This window comes from Hyalella azteca, unplaced genomic scaffold (assembly GCF_000764305.2).
Source record: "Hyalella azteca isolate HAZT.00-mixed unplaced genomic scaffold, Hazt_2.0.2 contig3210, whole genome shotgun sequence".
NCBI lineage: Eukaryota > Metazoa > Arthropoda > Malacostraca > Amphipoda > Hyalellidae > Hyalella > Hyalella azteca.
In genome coordinates, this window is record NW_025933462.1 from 108,251 (window position 1) to 123,311 (window position 15,061).

The 15,061-nt window shown below is 37.2% G+C and overlaps 3 protein-coding genes across 4 annotated transcripts in view; 2 read left to right on the forward strand and 1 right to left on the reverse strand.

Moving 5' to 3' along the window:
* Nucleotides 1-1,041: 1,041 nt before the first annotated feature.
* Nucleotides 1,042-1,961, reverse strand: LOC125177572. The gene is made up of 2 exons (XM_047879505.1): nucleotides 1,873-1,961; nucleotides 1,042-1,441 (listed from the first exon to the last, which is right to left on the reverse strand). Exons 1-2 carry the CDS (start codon nucleotides 1,884-1,886, stop codon nucleotides 1,042-1,044), a joined length of 414 nt encoding a protein of 137 aa, XP_047735461.1. The 5' UTR covers nucleotides 1,887-1,961.
* A 9,108-nt stretch (nucleotides 1,962-11,069) lies between these two features.
* LOC125177573 lies at nucleotides 11,070-11,814 on the forward strand. Its single transcript, XM_047879506.1, has 2 exons — nucleotides 11,070-11,090; nucleotides 11,421-11,814. The coding sequence occupies exons 1-2, from the start codon at nucleotides 11,077-11,079 to the stop codon at nucleotides 11,812-11,814; spliced, it is 408 nt and encodes a 135-aa protein (XP_047735462.1). The 5' UTR covers nucleotides 11,070-11,076.
* Nucleotides 11,815-13,895: 2,081 nt separating this feature from the next.
* LOC108682621 overlaps nucleotides 13,896-15,061 on the forward strand; it is a 15,182-nt gene continuing 14,016 nt past the window's right edge. Inside the window, exon 1 of one of the 2 annotated variants that reach the window (XM_018171823.2) lies at nucleotides 13,896-13,920. In XM_018171823.2, the coding sequence (XP_018027312.1) occupies nucleotides 13,916-13,920 (5 nt within the window). In that variant the 5' untranslated portion in view covers nucleotides 13,896-13,915. The other variant, XM_047879508.1, reaches the window with a different exon arrangement.

The following is a 15,061-nucleotide window of genomic DNA, read 5'->3' on the forward strand; positions in this document are numbered from 1 at the left end:
GCTCAGTGACGGTAACGGGCCAGCTCAGTGAAGGTAACGGGCCAGCTCAGTGAAGGTAACGGGCCAGCTCAGTGGAGGTAACGGGCCAGCTCAGTGAAGGTAACGGGCCAGCTCAGTGACGGTAACAGGCCAGCTCAGTGAAGGTAACGGGCCAGCTCAGTGACGGTAACGGGTTATTCCAATGAAGGGACTGGCAAAGTTCAACATTAAGCAGCAATGACCGGCAGAATTTGCACATTTTCTATGTATGTAGCTAAACTTTATTCTTCATCTCAAGCTTGGCTAATTTATTAGTAAATCTTGGCATTCAAACTATTTTTTGCGTGGAATCTCGTTTTACAAAATAGAACAACGGAGAATAATTTTGCAGAAGCAAGTTGAAGTTGAACCGAAATGTGATAAGAAGATTAGTTCGAGTGCTATAATCGCAACGTGCCTCGAACTTAATCTGTATTTAATAGAAGAGCAATTTACTATGATCGCAACAGTCATCGCAATTCCTCTATACATCACGATCTCATACTTGAAAACTCTGTAATAAGTTATTCAACCTTATCTCAAAGCTATCTTACCAGATATCGCATTAAAATTTTATTTTCTGTTACTACACTAACTAAAAAAATCCTGATTTTGCAACTTTGCGGGAATATTCAGCCGAAAATCTTTTGAAGGACTAAAGTTTATAAAAGGATGTCTAAAAACTCAAAAGAAAGGAACAAATATTTTATTTTATTTACAAATTAACACAAGGAATTTGTCACTGCATTTCACGTAAGGAAAGACCTGCGTATATTCAATTTTTCGGTTAAGTAGTTCAGTTCAAAATCTTACGAGCGTTTATCCCAGGTTTTCAATCATGATTATATCAAGCAAATTATAAAGCTCGAGAGAAAATCTTCTTCGGAAGACGACTAGTGTCAGAGTACAAAATTAAGAAATCTATCGTAGAGCGTTGCAAGAAAATTCAAAATTGATTGCTTTGAAATCAACTAAAAACAATAAACAAACAATTGAAATCAGATCTCGATCTGCTCTCTTATTCTAATAATTTTCGACACCGTGCCCTTCGTTTTTGACTCCCGGGCGAGCAACGTATATTTTACACATTTCCCAGTAGAGAATCGTCATGCTGTCGCCAGAGGCATGTTCGATTAGAATAGGATTCACTCCATCCGCGGCCAGAGTACAGACGACGTCGCCGCACTGCGCGCGTCCTACACGTCCCACTATGATGTCCCTGAAACAATTATCCACTTCATAGGTCAGCATGTGCAGGATAGCCCCGGTCCTGAAGCACTTGAAGGTGTAGTAGCCGTGGATGTTGGCAGTCACATGGACATTTTCGTTGAGGAACACCACGCGAAAGTACAAACTCGGACGGGGCGCGGAGTAAGGGTTATGACTACGTGCAGTCTGCGAGTGTCGACGCGCAACTGTCGTGCTGAGGAGAGAGAAGCGAAAAAATAGCATTAGATACAAAACCTGACATTAGGATCGATCATAAAATGAATATTCGAAGGTAAATTTAGCGTCATATGTATAATAATCCTTGAATATAATACAAGCCGTGAATACAATTAAGCCTTGAATATAAACTTTGAATATAACGCAAGTCTTGAATACAAGCCTTAATTGGATATAGCACAAGCTCTGAATACAACAAGGCTTGTGTCGTAAATCAAGTTTAATCTGCTGACGATAAAGCCAAAAGCTAGCAAATTTAGAACACATGGTTGAAGAAATATAATGGGTTGCGAAGCCCGGCATTAGCGGAGCAACAGCATAGTATGTTCTAAGAAAACATGGAGAGATTGGTCTGTAAATTTATATCACACAAATATTTCGCATCCTTAAGTCTCTAAAATTCCTCACCTGTGATCTTCCATTGAAGCGTTTGCTGATTCAAAGTTTGACGTAAAGTGAAGTGAAGTTAGCTCAAGCGATTTCTTTTTCGGTGAGATGACAGAGTGTTACCCAGCGTTAAAGTAACAATTTTAGGCTAAACAGAAGCTTATATACGTTTTCAAAGGCGCCATGTTTGCATCCAATTGGTCGTCATAATTTGAATGTACGGCCCATTTTCCCGCCTAACACAGGCTTCCTTCCTGTGATAGGCTCCTAAAACGGATTTTTTTTTCGATGAAAGCAAAATACAAATTCCAGAAAGGCGAAGGCGGGCGAAGACGTACGTCACGTTTAATTGTGCCCAGGTAATCAGTCTTGTAATTTTTTACCTGGCACAAACCAGGTTTTTTTCATATCAGTCTTGTACTTTTTTTGCGATCTTTGAGATCCCAGTACAAAATTGCCGGGGAAAATTATTTAAATTTATATATTAATATATTATTTATTAGTCAATTATTGATAATTTGGGGAAGAATGATAGTAAAATATGAACAAAACCAATACTGGAGAAATATTGAATCCTAAATGAATTTATCAGATGTCCGAAATTAGACTATATGGTCAGAAGTCGAAGATTTTAAATATTTTATGCATTCAAAAGTCAACTAAAGTTCCTTAAATTTATATAAAGGAATATATTGTCTGGATCAGAACCAATGATTTTCACATTCTTTGATTGCATGTCAAAGATTGAAATATGTACGTGGAAACTCTATCGATTATTCATATTGATTTACACTTTAAAAATATTTATATTATTTATTTATTCAAGGACGTAAGCTCTTATGAAAAATACATATTTATTATAGGAACATCAGTTATTTCATCAAAACACTGGTGAATATAAAGTGTTATATGTTTCGGTCCCGCGAATTTATATGTAGATCATCAAACGCAACTAAATAGAATTTTACCGTAGGAGTGCACGCGAAATGTTGCGTATAGTCGTAGAAATTGTTTTCACTTTATATTAATATTTCAATTGCATTCCTTAATAAATTGATGTGCATCAAGACTGCAATGACTTAATTATTTATTGTTTTGCGTTCTACCCTTGACCCTGTATACCTCATGCACCAGACCATTCATATTCTAGCAAGATTGGGCGGGAAATAAGTTAGAATAAAAATTCAGAACATATCAGTTCAAAATTGAGAACTACAGACGCGCACCAAAACTAAGAAACATCAACAACCGAACATTCATTTACAGTCAAAGTCTAAAAAGTCTTACAGTCTAAGAAAAATACATGGTCGACAATACAAAATCGGATCGTGTAAGCTACGGAATAATGCTTTGCATGAAACTAACTTCGCTTTACATGAAACAAACTTCGCTTTGCATGAAACTAACTTCACTTTGCATGAAACTAACTTCACTTTGCTTTAAACTAACTTCACTTTGCGTGAAACTAACTTCACTTTGCATGAAACTAACTTCACTTTGCATGAAACTAACTTCACTTTGCATGAAACTAAATTTGCTTTGCATGAAACTAACTTCACTTTGCATGAAACTAACTTCACTTTGCATGAAACTAACTTCACTTTGCATGAAACTAATTAACTTCGCTTTGCATGAAACTAACTTCGCTTAGCATGAAACTAACTGCACTTTGCATGAAGCTAACTTCGCTTTGCATGAAACTAACTTCGCTTTGCATGAAGCTAACTTCGCTTTGCATGAAACTAACTTCGCTTAGCATGAAACTAACTTCGCTTTGCATGAAACTAACTTCGCTTTGAAAGAAACAAACTTCGCTTTGCATGAAGCTAACTTTGCTTTACATGAAACTAACTTCGCTTTGCGTGAAACTAACTTCGCCTTGCTTGAAACTAACTTCGCTTTGCGTGAAACTAACTTCGCTTAGCATGAAGCTAACTTACCTTTACATTAAGTTAATTAATATCGATTTGCATGAAACTAACCTGGGTATGCACGTAGTTAACTTGTGTATGCGTCATTCTAACCTAGGTGTATACATGAAACTGCGTGTAAAGCTAACCTATATACAGTATATGCAAGAAGCTGCCTTAAATGCCAGAAGCTGACTGAATCGAAAATGTAGTTGTGTTCAATCAATTAAAAATAGTTTAGCGCATTGATTACCGAATGTCTCTAGAGTATATAACTCGAAAATTGTTTGGAGAAACATTAATTGCTTGGTTTCATTCGTACCCATTATAATTCGTAAATGTGCATGAGGGAGTTTTTTCTTCATTGGTGACATTTGATTTCAATTTGAATCAGTTTGATTTCTGTATCATTATTGTTTGTTTATCTATAGTGATATATTTTTATATCCATGCGGACAGTCTATAAAAGAGATTTGATAAGGTGTAGAATTCGCTGTTATTTGTTCCCATTAGTGAAAGTTTATTGTATTGTTCTTATTTTTGATAGAATCAATTACTGCCTGCGGAACCTACTTGCTTAAATAAGCATTTTCTATTGGACCGAAGCTCTTCGACATTAATCATAAATGTTTCAGCTGCTCTTTTTTCTTTTCATCTGTCATTGAAGAATTCAGAAATGACGAACGATAACAATGTATAATTGTGACCCCAAAATCACCTTCCAACATATTATGTTATTTCAAAATCAATTCAGCCCGCCCGAGGAATATAGAGTGAGATGCACGGAATTCTGCTCCAATTTTTACAACACTTCTCTTTAACTTCATTTAATGTGTTTGCTTGTCTACTACAAATCTTATATTCGATATTTAACACACTTTCTACCTGTCTAATCGATCTGAAATTTTGCACACTCGCGTAAAGTTGGAGACAATGCATGAATCAATTGATAGAATAAGTAATTTTGAAAATTTACAAAATTTTTGAATATTAAACAAATTTTTAAATAAATTTTTTAAATATCTGAAAATAAAATTAGAAATTCATCGCACATGTGTAACATCAAAGCACAGGATTCTTTAGAAGTGTTGTCTTTAAAAAGTAATTTTTAAACTCATAATAATAATAATACGCAAGAGATTCATGCCGTATGTGACCTGTAGAGCGCGATGGAAATGTGAGTGCTGGTCGCATAGTTAAGATAAGATAGACTTTCAAACATTTCGGTTCCTGATTAAATAGGAGTTGAAGGCTATTCGAATTTAAATCTGGGGGCTTGATTAAATAGTAAAAATCTAAATCTATCTTGCACTATTTCAGGCAGAAATTATAAGAGAATTTTTGGGTTATATGCCTTCATAGTAGGCAAGCACTTTCACGGTAAATTGTAATCCCTCTAAATTGCATCCTCGAAACACATTTTTTTTTCAATTGCGTCTGTCGACAAAAATTTTTGATGGCAGAACTATCTCATTAAATTTTAAAACGTACGGAGAGAAGGAAAATGTAATTTTTGCACCGGAACCTGCAAATTTTCCTTACAAATTTTTTACAAAATTCCGCGGTTCCGCGGACTTGACCTTTTTTATGCTATCTGGCAATGCTTGTGGGTCGGGTCTCACTCAATGTGTTAACTCCAGATCTCTGTTCCAATTTTTTTACCTAGCAGTGAAAGTCGACAGGCGCGGTGTCTATAATTAATCATCGTGTCACTGGTTAGTTCCGCTGCAGTATAATCCCATCAATAGCAATTTCTTACACCTACTCGGGACAGAATACAGTAGCGTCCTACACTTGCTTGTGTTATGCTCGGTCATCGCATTATGAAAAAAATCGACTTGATCTGTTACATACCTGCGCGGTCCACCTATAGGCTGGGAAACTTCGGCTGTGACCCGACGTTCATTGTAGCTTCAGTAGCTGGATTATGTTCTCTTAAAATACGCGGAACACGAGATTAACTCTCCGTTTATTGGTGGGTCAAACTCATAGCAAAGCAAAAGTTATAAAACTGTCGAAAAGAACCATTTCCAGAATAAATGAAATTGTCAACTATTGCCAAAAAAATGACACCTGCATGGCAAAGATCTGCGGTGAATATTTTTGGGAGAATATACGACCTTCAGTTGAACCTGAGGTTGGATTTAATTGTGAGTCAGGTGTGAAAACACAGCGTTTTTTGACATATATGATTATAAATGAAGTTAGACTTTTCCCAAACAACTGACCATGTTCAAGAATTTCTTAAAGAATTTTTTTCTGTTTCAAACAGAACAAGAAATTATTGATGCCATAATCCCAACGGCATGATCTTAGAGGCACAGGATTTTCTTACACAAGCTCTCTACCTCAAGTAATTAAAATAACACACATTCAAAAACTCATAAAAAAATTTATTGCAACTCAAATCAGAAGTAGCTGTTCATTATTTCGCAAAATAATGCAGAGTTTGTGGTAGGACGCGTGCAGTGCGATTGTTATATAATGATAGTTATACCTGCACGCAGAGGCAGAGTCTGGAGCTTTCTGTCTAACGCATGACGAAAAGTCTATGGAAAATGCTGTCTAAAAGTGATTACAATGAGCAATATTGCTTTTTATGGAAATAAATTTATACGCTTACGTATGTCATCTCATCTCAATGACATAATATATCGAAAAATATTTTGACGTTTCTTAAATTATAGTCAAATTCTTCCGATCGCCTCCATGTATAAGTAAAAATTTTCTATTACAAACTATACAAGCCATAAAGTCACTCTTGTCTCATGGGAGGTCGTCCCAAGGCTCTAGGCTTAGTGAAGTTTCAATAAACAGGCAAGACGGATTGATATCCGTGGCAAATCTTTTCCTTGCACCCATGGGGCAAGACATGCACACACTCAGAAAATTCAATGGTTCACTTTGTCCAAATATTCATATACGTTTTATAACCCACAGCACGAGCATAGAGCGCACGTGGCACGGATACGCGCATTTTCTGGACCGAACTGGGACCATATATACTTTCAAAACTCGCTAAGTGAACGTAAGTACTTACGCTCTATTTTCTTGTCTATGATTGGTGGATTTCGCTTGAAAGGCCGTCAATGATTGGCTGATGAACTTACGATCTCTTAACTTTTATTGGAAGTATAGGCCCTGTGTCAGGATGGATGACCCACATAGGGCAAAAAGTGCATAGCTACAGTATATTTGGGCCCATCTCCTTTAGTGCAGCGTTCAGAGGATCACGTCATTGTTCAATGTTGCATTTATTCATGTAGCTAGCTTCATAAATTGCTACATAAATAGCTACATGTAGCTATACGAAGCTAGCTACATGTAGCTAATAAGCTAGCTACTTGTAGCTACGAAGTTAGCTACATGTAGCTACGAAGCTAGCTACATGTAGCTACGAAGTTAGCTACGAAGCTAGCCACATGCAGCTATGAAGCTAGCTACATGACCTGACGATCGAGCTACACGTCTCCTAATTGTAGCTAGCTACACGACCTGACGACCTACAAGTCTCTTACTTGTAGCTAGCTACACGTCCTAACGAGTTACAGGTCACCTAATTGTAGCTAGCTATATATGACCTGACGAACTACACGTCACCTAATTGTAGCTAGCTACACGACCTGATGAGCTACATGTCATATGTAGGAGCTGCTACATATCATGACTATAGAGAGCTTCACCTCTCGAAAAGCGGACAGTGTTTCCATTTACATGCATCGTACAGCGATTATGTACAATCTCGCCTTGTTCTCAATTATAGTCCTCGAAAGCGCTATGTCAAAAATTGAATAACTAAAGCCTGAAAGTGTTCAAACCTAAATTACTGAAATCAATAGAAATATGCGAAACGACTGCTATTACAATTATATTATATAATGGCTGTCAATCGTTAATATTACCAAATATAACGTCAACTACGAGTTACATATGTCACGCCCGTAACGTGTTAGTGAAGTGCTCTCCAGTAACGCCCATTGTGAGAAATGAATAATTCACCAATTATATTCACGCCAGGCTTAATTTATATGATCTAATATTAGCTTAGAATTTTTCAAGTCCGCCTAATCAAATTTATCCCAGTGATAATTAAATAGGGATTTGAAGTCAAGGGTCGGAGAGCGGCCCCAAAATCAGTTTTCAATTGCATCCAACAATACTCGCCGCCGGTTAAAGCCAAAAGTCATTCCGCCTTGACGCACTGTTCAAATCTTATTGCGATTCAGGCTTTTAAATTCGAAACTTTCGTGAAAATTGCCGTTTCCGAACCGTGCGGCAACCATATACGTACGTAAAACAAACGTCAATGCATTTAATTATTCTGTCTTGCTATAAACCTGTTTCTCTATTCCTGGGTTTGATATGGATGTCGTGTGAATTTCATTTGGTTTATTTTTTGCTCTATTAAATTGATTTATTAAATCTGTTGGAAAGTTGGACTTACCCAGCGGCTTGTAATTTCAAATTAATTTCAGTTCAAATTCCAAGCTTCAAATTTAGTTATTAGTTTATTTAAATTAAATTTATTAATAAACTCATTTTTTAGTGTTCTTCGTTCGAGAAGTTCGTTATTTTTCTACGTTACTTGCGGAGCTTCAAAAATTAGCCTTAAGTCATTATCTCAATTTCCAAAGTATCGAAATCTTAAACTGTTCTTCCTGTTTTTCCTGATATAATTTTTTCCGCTATATTCGCTATACGAATATAGCGAGCTATGTGAAAACTTACTAATATAGCGAGCTATATGAATACTTACGACTATAGTGAGCTATATGAATAATTGCGAATATAGCGAGCTATATGAATAATTACGAAAATAGCGAGCAATATGATTACTTGCGAATATAGCGAGCTATATGAATACTTGCGAACATAGCGAGCTATACGAATAAATACGAATATAGAGAGCTATTTTTTATATGAATAAATACGAACATAGAGAGCTAAATGAATACTTGCGAATATAGCGAGCTATATGAATAATTACGAAAATAGCGAGCAATATGATTACTTGCGAATATAGCGAGCTATACGAATAAATACGAATATAGAGAGCTATTTAATAGTTACGAATATAGCGAGCTATATGAATACTTGCGAATATAGCGAGCTATATGAATACTTGCGAATATAGCGAGCTATATGAATAAATACGAACATAGAGAGCTATATGAATAATTACGAATATAGCGAGCTATTTGGAAAATTACGAATATAGCGAGCTATATAAATACCTTCGAATATAGCGAGCCATATGAATACTTACGAATATAGCAAGCTATATGAATAACTACGAATGTAGCGAGCTATATGAATACTTACGAATATAGCGACTATATGAATACTTACGAATATAGCGAGCTATATGAATACTTACGAATATAGCGAGCTATACAAATATATACGAATATAGCGAGCCATATGAATACTTACGAATATAGCAAGCTATATGTATAACTACGAATGTAGCGAGCTATATGAATACTTACGAATATAGCGACTATATGAATACTTACGAATATAGCAAGCTATATGAATAACTACGAATGTAGCGAGCTATATGAATACTTACGAATATAGCGAGCTATACAAATATATACGAATATAGCGAGCTATATGAATACTTACGAATATAGTGAGCTATATGAATACATACGAATATAGCGAGCTATATGAATACCTACGAATATAGCGAGCTATATGAATACTTGCGAACATAGCGAGCTATACGAATAAATACGAATATAGAGAGCTATATGAATAATTACGAATATAGCGAGCTATATGAATATATACGAATATAGCGAGCTATATGAATAATTACGAATATAGCGAGCTATATGGAAAATTACGAATATAGCGAGCTATATGAATAAATACGAATATAGCGAGCTATACANCCCGTAACGTGATAGTGCAACGTTGCCCCGTAACGCCCGTAACGTGATAGTGCAACGTTGCCCCGTAACGCCCGTAACGTGATAGTGCAACGTTGCCCCGTAACGCCCGTAACGTGATAGTGCAACGTTGCCCCGTAACGCCCGTAACGTGATAGTGCAACGTTGCCCCGTAACGCCCGTAACGTGATAGTGCAACGTTGCCCCGTAACACCAGTAACGTGATATAGTGCAACGTTGCCCCGTAACGCCCGTAACGAGAGAGTGCAACGTTGCCCCGTAACGCCCGTAACGTGATATAGTGCAACGTTGCCCCGTAACACCCGTAACGTGATAGTGCAACGTTGCCCCGTAACACCCGTAACGTGATAGTGCAGCGCTGGCCCGTAACGCCTGTAACGCTTCATTTTGCTCCGTATTAAGTCAGTTTTTTGGGGTTGTGATGAACTTAGACCGATGACTGGCTTATGCATTCATTAATGCATTTGTACCTCACTCATATTTGTAAGAATAGTGCTCCACTCATGATCATACACTTTAATTTTTATGCCTCATTCATATTCGTAAGATTTGTTCACTGCCCGTCACGCTCAGGAAAACGCATTCAATCCTTAACCAGAAATATCTTATGCGTGATATTAGACCTTTGATGGGATCTGGGGAATGACTTCATAATGTAAATTATTGATGAACAAGTCTTGAGTTTAGTTTTTATCATCTATACGAGCTTTGGACTTAAAATACCGTGTTCATTATCACAACCTTTTTTATGTTGCACTGTGCGCGGACGTGGTGTGCGTGTTGTTTTTTACATAGGGCTTGAAGGTTTCTTCGTTATTCTCAAAGATTATTTAATTCATCATTACATCGTTTATTTGATTTTTGATGTTGCCAGTTTTTTTCAGCGATCGTGTTATTTACTTAATGTCAGTTGCGTCGTTGTTTACGTATCCGTTGCAAGTGCGATATTTATTTGGTAAGTCATTGTAGCAGCCGCGTGCTCTTCCTCGTCTAAGATGCATGTGGTCAAATGTTCACGTCTGATTTATTACAGTCGCGTTGTTTTGTGAAATCTTAGTTGCAGTTACGATGTTATGTTTATTTTAGATCGTGCAGTATGGTTAGAACTCGCAGTTTTACTTGCAGTCGCCTTACGCCGACCTGTTCTACTTGAACGATGCGTTTGCGAGACGCCTTTGCCCGCCCTCCGCTGTTCTTAAATTTGCGTTTCAGGATCCAAAAAATAACTTCCTGTTTAATGAGCCTATCACAGGAAGGAGGCCTGCGTGGGCGGGCAAAGGGACCGTACATTCAAATTTTTAGGACAAATTAGAGTCCAAGATGGCGGCTGAGAAAACGTATATAAGCTTCGGTTGGAAAAATAATCGTGTATTCAGGATTTTTACTCGAACTCTACCATGGCTGAGCAAAGGTGAGCAATTTTAGAAACTTAAGGATGTAAATTATTTGAGATAAATTTACAGACCAATTATCTCCTCGTTTTGAAAGAACATATTAAGCTTTTTCTCCGCCAACGCCAGACTTTGCAACCCATAATAGTTCTAGAACCTTGTGCTATAAAATTAGCTAATTTTTTAGTTGGCTGAATTTGTTATATATTTAAGGCTTGTGTAATTTATTATACATACGGTACAACAGATTAATTTATTTTATGATCGGTGCAGGCAAAGTTATTGTTACTAAGTTCAACTAATCTCAGGTTATGTTGTTACTGATGTTTTTTTCTCTTCTCTCTCCTCAGCACGACAGTTGCGCGTCGACACCCGCAGACTGCACGCAGTCACAACCCTTACTCCGCGCCCCGTCCGAGGTTGAACGTTCGGCAGGTGCTCTGCAGCGATAATGTCCATGTGACTGCCGACACCCACGGGTACTACACCTTCAAGTGCTTCAGGACCGGGAGCGTCCTGCGCATGCTGACCTATGAAGTGGATAATTGTTTCAGGGAGATCAAAGCGAAACGCGTTGGACGCGTGCAGTGCGGCGACGTCGTCTGTTTCGTGGCCGCAGATAAAGAGACACCTATTCTCATCGAACATGCCTCTGGCGACAGCATGGAGATCCACCACGGTGACATGACTGATATATACCTTGCTTACCCTAGAGTCGAGAACAAAGGACACGAACAGTATTAGAGCAAGGGAGCATAGATCTAATTGTTATTTTTAGCTGATTTATAATTTATAAGAATTCGATTTAAAATTTTCGGAAAACGCCCTAGGCTAATAGAGCTTTTTTAAATTTTGTGCTCTAACGCTAGTAGTTTCCGGAGAAAATTTTTCCTCGAGCTTTAATATTTGCTTGATATAATCATGAATGCAAACTTGGGATATTTAATTCATCAGATGATGAATAACAAAATTTAATTCTTCATATGCCGTAACAACAAATGAACAACGTAACCAAAAAATTCGACGGATATACACAGATCTTTTCGAACAGAAAATGCAGTGAAAAATTACTTATTTTAATTAGAAAATAAAATAAAATATTTGTTAATTTCTTCTAAGTTTTTAACATCCTTATATAAACTTTAGTGCTACAAAGGTTTTTCGGCTGAATATTCCCGAAACGTTGCAAAATCAGGATTTTTTTGATAATGATATAACAGAAAATACGAGTTTTTTTTATAGTGACGCAACAGATAATAAATTTTTGAAATAAAATTGAATAAGATTGCTCTGAGGTTGAGGTAAGATTGAATAACTTATTCCAGAGTTTTCAGGTATGAGATCGTGATGTAGGTATAGAGGAATTGCGATGACTGTTACGATCATAGCAAAAATTGCTCGCCTATCGTATAAAGATTGAGTTCGAGGCACGTTACGATTATAGCACTCGAACTAATCTTCTAATCACATTTCGGTTCAACTTCAACTTGCTTTTACAAAATCATTATAACTTATTTTACTTTGCGAAACAAGTTTCCACGCAATGAATGGTTTGAATGCCAAGATATACCTACTAGTAAATTAGCCAAGCTTGAGATGAAGAATGAAGTTTATCTACCTATATAGAAAAATGTGCATATTTTGCCGGACAATTGCTGTTGATGTTGAACTTTGCCCAGTCCCTTCATTAATTAAGGTAACCCGTTATCGCCACAGCTGCCCATTACTTTCACAGAGCTGGCCCGTGATCTTCATTGAGTTGGCCCATTGCCATTACCATCACTGAGCTCGCTCATTATCGTCACCGAGCTGGCCCGTTGCCCTCACTGGGCCCATTACCTTTACTGAGCTGGCCCATGATCTTAATTTAATAGAGAGTGTTCAAAGACGTGCAACAAGGATAATTCCGGGCTTGAAAGACAAGTCATATGAGGGAAGATTAAAGATTATGAAACTTCCAAGCCTCAGTTATCGACGTCTGCATGGAGACCTCATTAAAGCATACAAGTATACACATGGCTTATACAAGGTCCAAGAAGGATTACTAGAATTTGAAACAAGAACCAACACCAGGAGCCACGGCTACAAACTAAAAAACTGCGTTGTAACACATCCATGCGACATCATTTCTTCTCGCTTCGAGCCACCGACATGTGGAACAGCTTACCTGATAGCATCGTTGACGCTCCGAGTATGAACGCCTTCAAGAAAAGACTAGACGAAGCTATGAAGGAGCATATATTCAGTCTTAAAATGCCTAGCAATTTACGGACCAGGCAATAAGTCCAGCAGCTCTCTCAATCAATCGTCAGTTATGGAAATATTAGGTTCCAAAGGCCGGATCCCTTGTGAATCAAGTCACGAAAAGTACAAGAATCGGCATGGGCCTATTTCTTCAGTGCCGATACTTCTATTTAGCTGCCGTGAGCTGGCCCATGAACTTCACTGAGCTGGTCCATTATTTTCAGTGAGCTGGCCCATGATCATAACTTAATTGATATTCACCGAACTGGTGCAACTGGGGGACATGAATAAATTACCATTACCTATTAATTTCCCTGAGCTGGCACATGATCTTCATGGTCGAGGATCAACCATGCAGGATCTAAACCTAACTGATCTTCACCAAGCTGGTCCAACTGGGTGGTATGAATAAAATGTGTGGTATTTGCAATAGACATAAACAGGACATTGACTGCGATAATTTCTCAAAGGCAAATTTCGTGTTCTTGATAAATAAAATTATATAATTTTGTCGATGTAAAAGTAAAAAAAATGTAGTTTGCGCACTAATAATTTTCTGTGTTGCCTTTCGCCGATTACGCTTGACGACCGTCTCCGCTTCATGAGGTACGTAACAAATGAAGGTCTAAAATACGATTGTCTTTTATTCGAACACATGTTGAAAACGTTAGAAGGGAAGAAGTTTATCAAGATGCAATAAAGCTCTTTAAATTATTTGTTACGTTCTAGAAAGAATTGGTTAATAAGTAGTACGGTTATGATGGATCCTTTTTGGCGTAGCTACGCTTGGTATTTTGGTGAGTCATTCAAATTATTACTAAAAACTGAGTAAGAGCAACATTAGTTATTACAGATTTCAAATTTTAACTCTTATCAATTTATCAAATACCAGAAAAACTCCAAATTATGCGATGCATTAACTGCACAAAGAAATGACAAAGCTAGAACTAAGAAATTTTAATGTGAAATTATAGTTATCCCCGACTTCCCCGTTACTTTTGCATAGAATATTAGGTTATTTAGGTAATTGAGTTATACAATTTGATATCTAGCTCCATCCGCCATCGCAATGTGACATGTGTCAGCCCTAAATAGTAAATAGAACTAGGGAAGTTAAGCTGATTCAGTGATTGTTTCTTGAATCTCACTAAGTAGCAAGTAATTTATTTAGTGCTTACCTAATATTTGTAAATGTCTTCTCATTTGGCAAATTGGCATTCTTAGGTTAGGTAGTTAGGTATCAGGATAATTTGAATTTTGAAAACTTTTGACTCTGGTAAATTCAGGTTCTATGAAAAGTAAATAAATTGATTGACTCTGACTAAGTGAAACTGTAAAAGTTGTAGACAATGTGGCACATCACATGATCACATGCCTTTTATTGTCTACATTTCAATTGCTAATTTGTTGTTATGCCAAACCAGCCTAATTTAACCCTTTACTGCCCGAATTTCTGGGACAAAAATCGTAAATTTCACTTTTTTGGGTTTTAGTCTTGCACCTTAAAGGAAAGCTGACATTCTGACCTATCCAACGGTGCCAAAATCATCTCTGTAAGTTGATTTATGCCTTGACGACAGTTCGTGAAAGGGTTAGGGGTGGGGGAGTTCTTTCACATTTAATATAGACAAAAATTACTGGCCGGGCTAGTATGGAATATATCTACTTGGCGAGCCGCGACTGAATTTTTTGAGCCGTGGTTTTATGGATTTGCCAGCCGTGATTCCATTTCTACGAGCCGTGATTC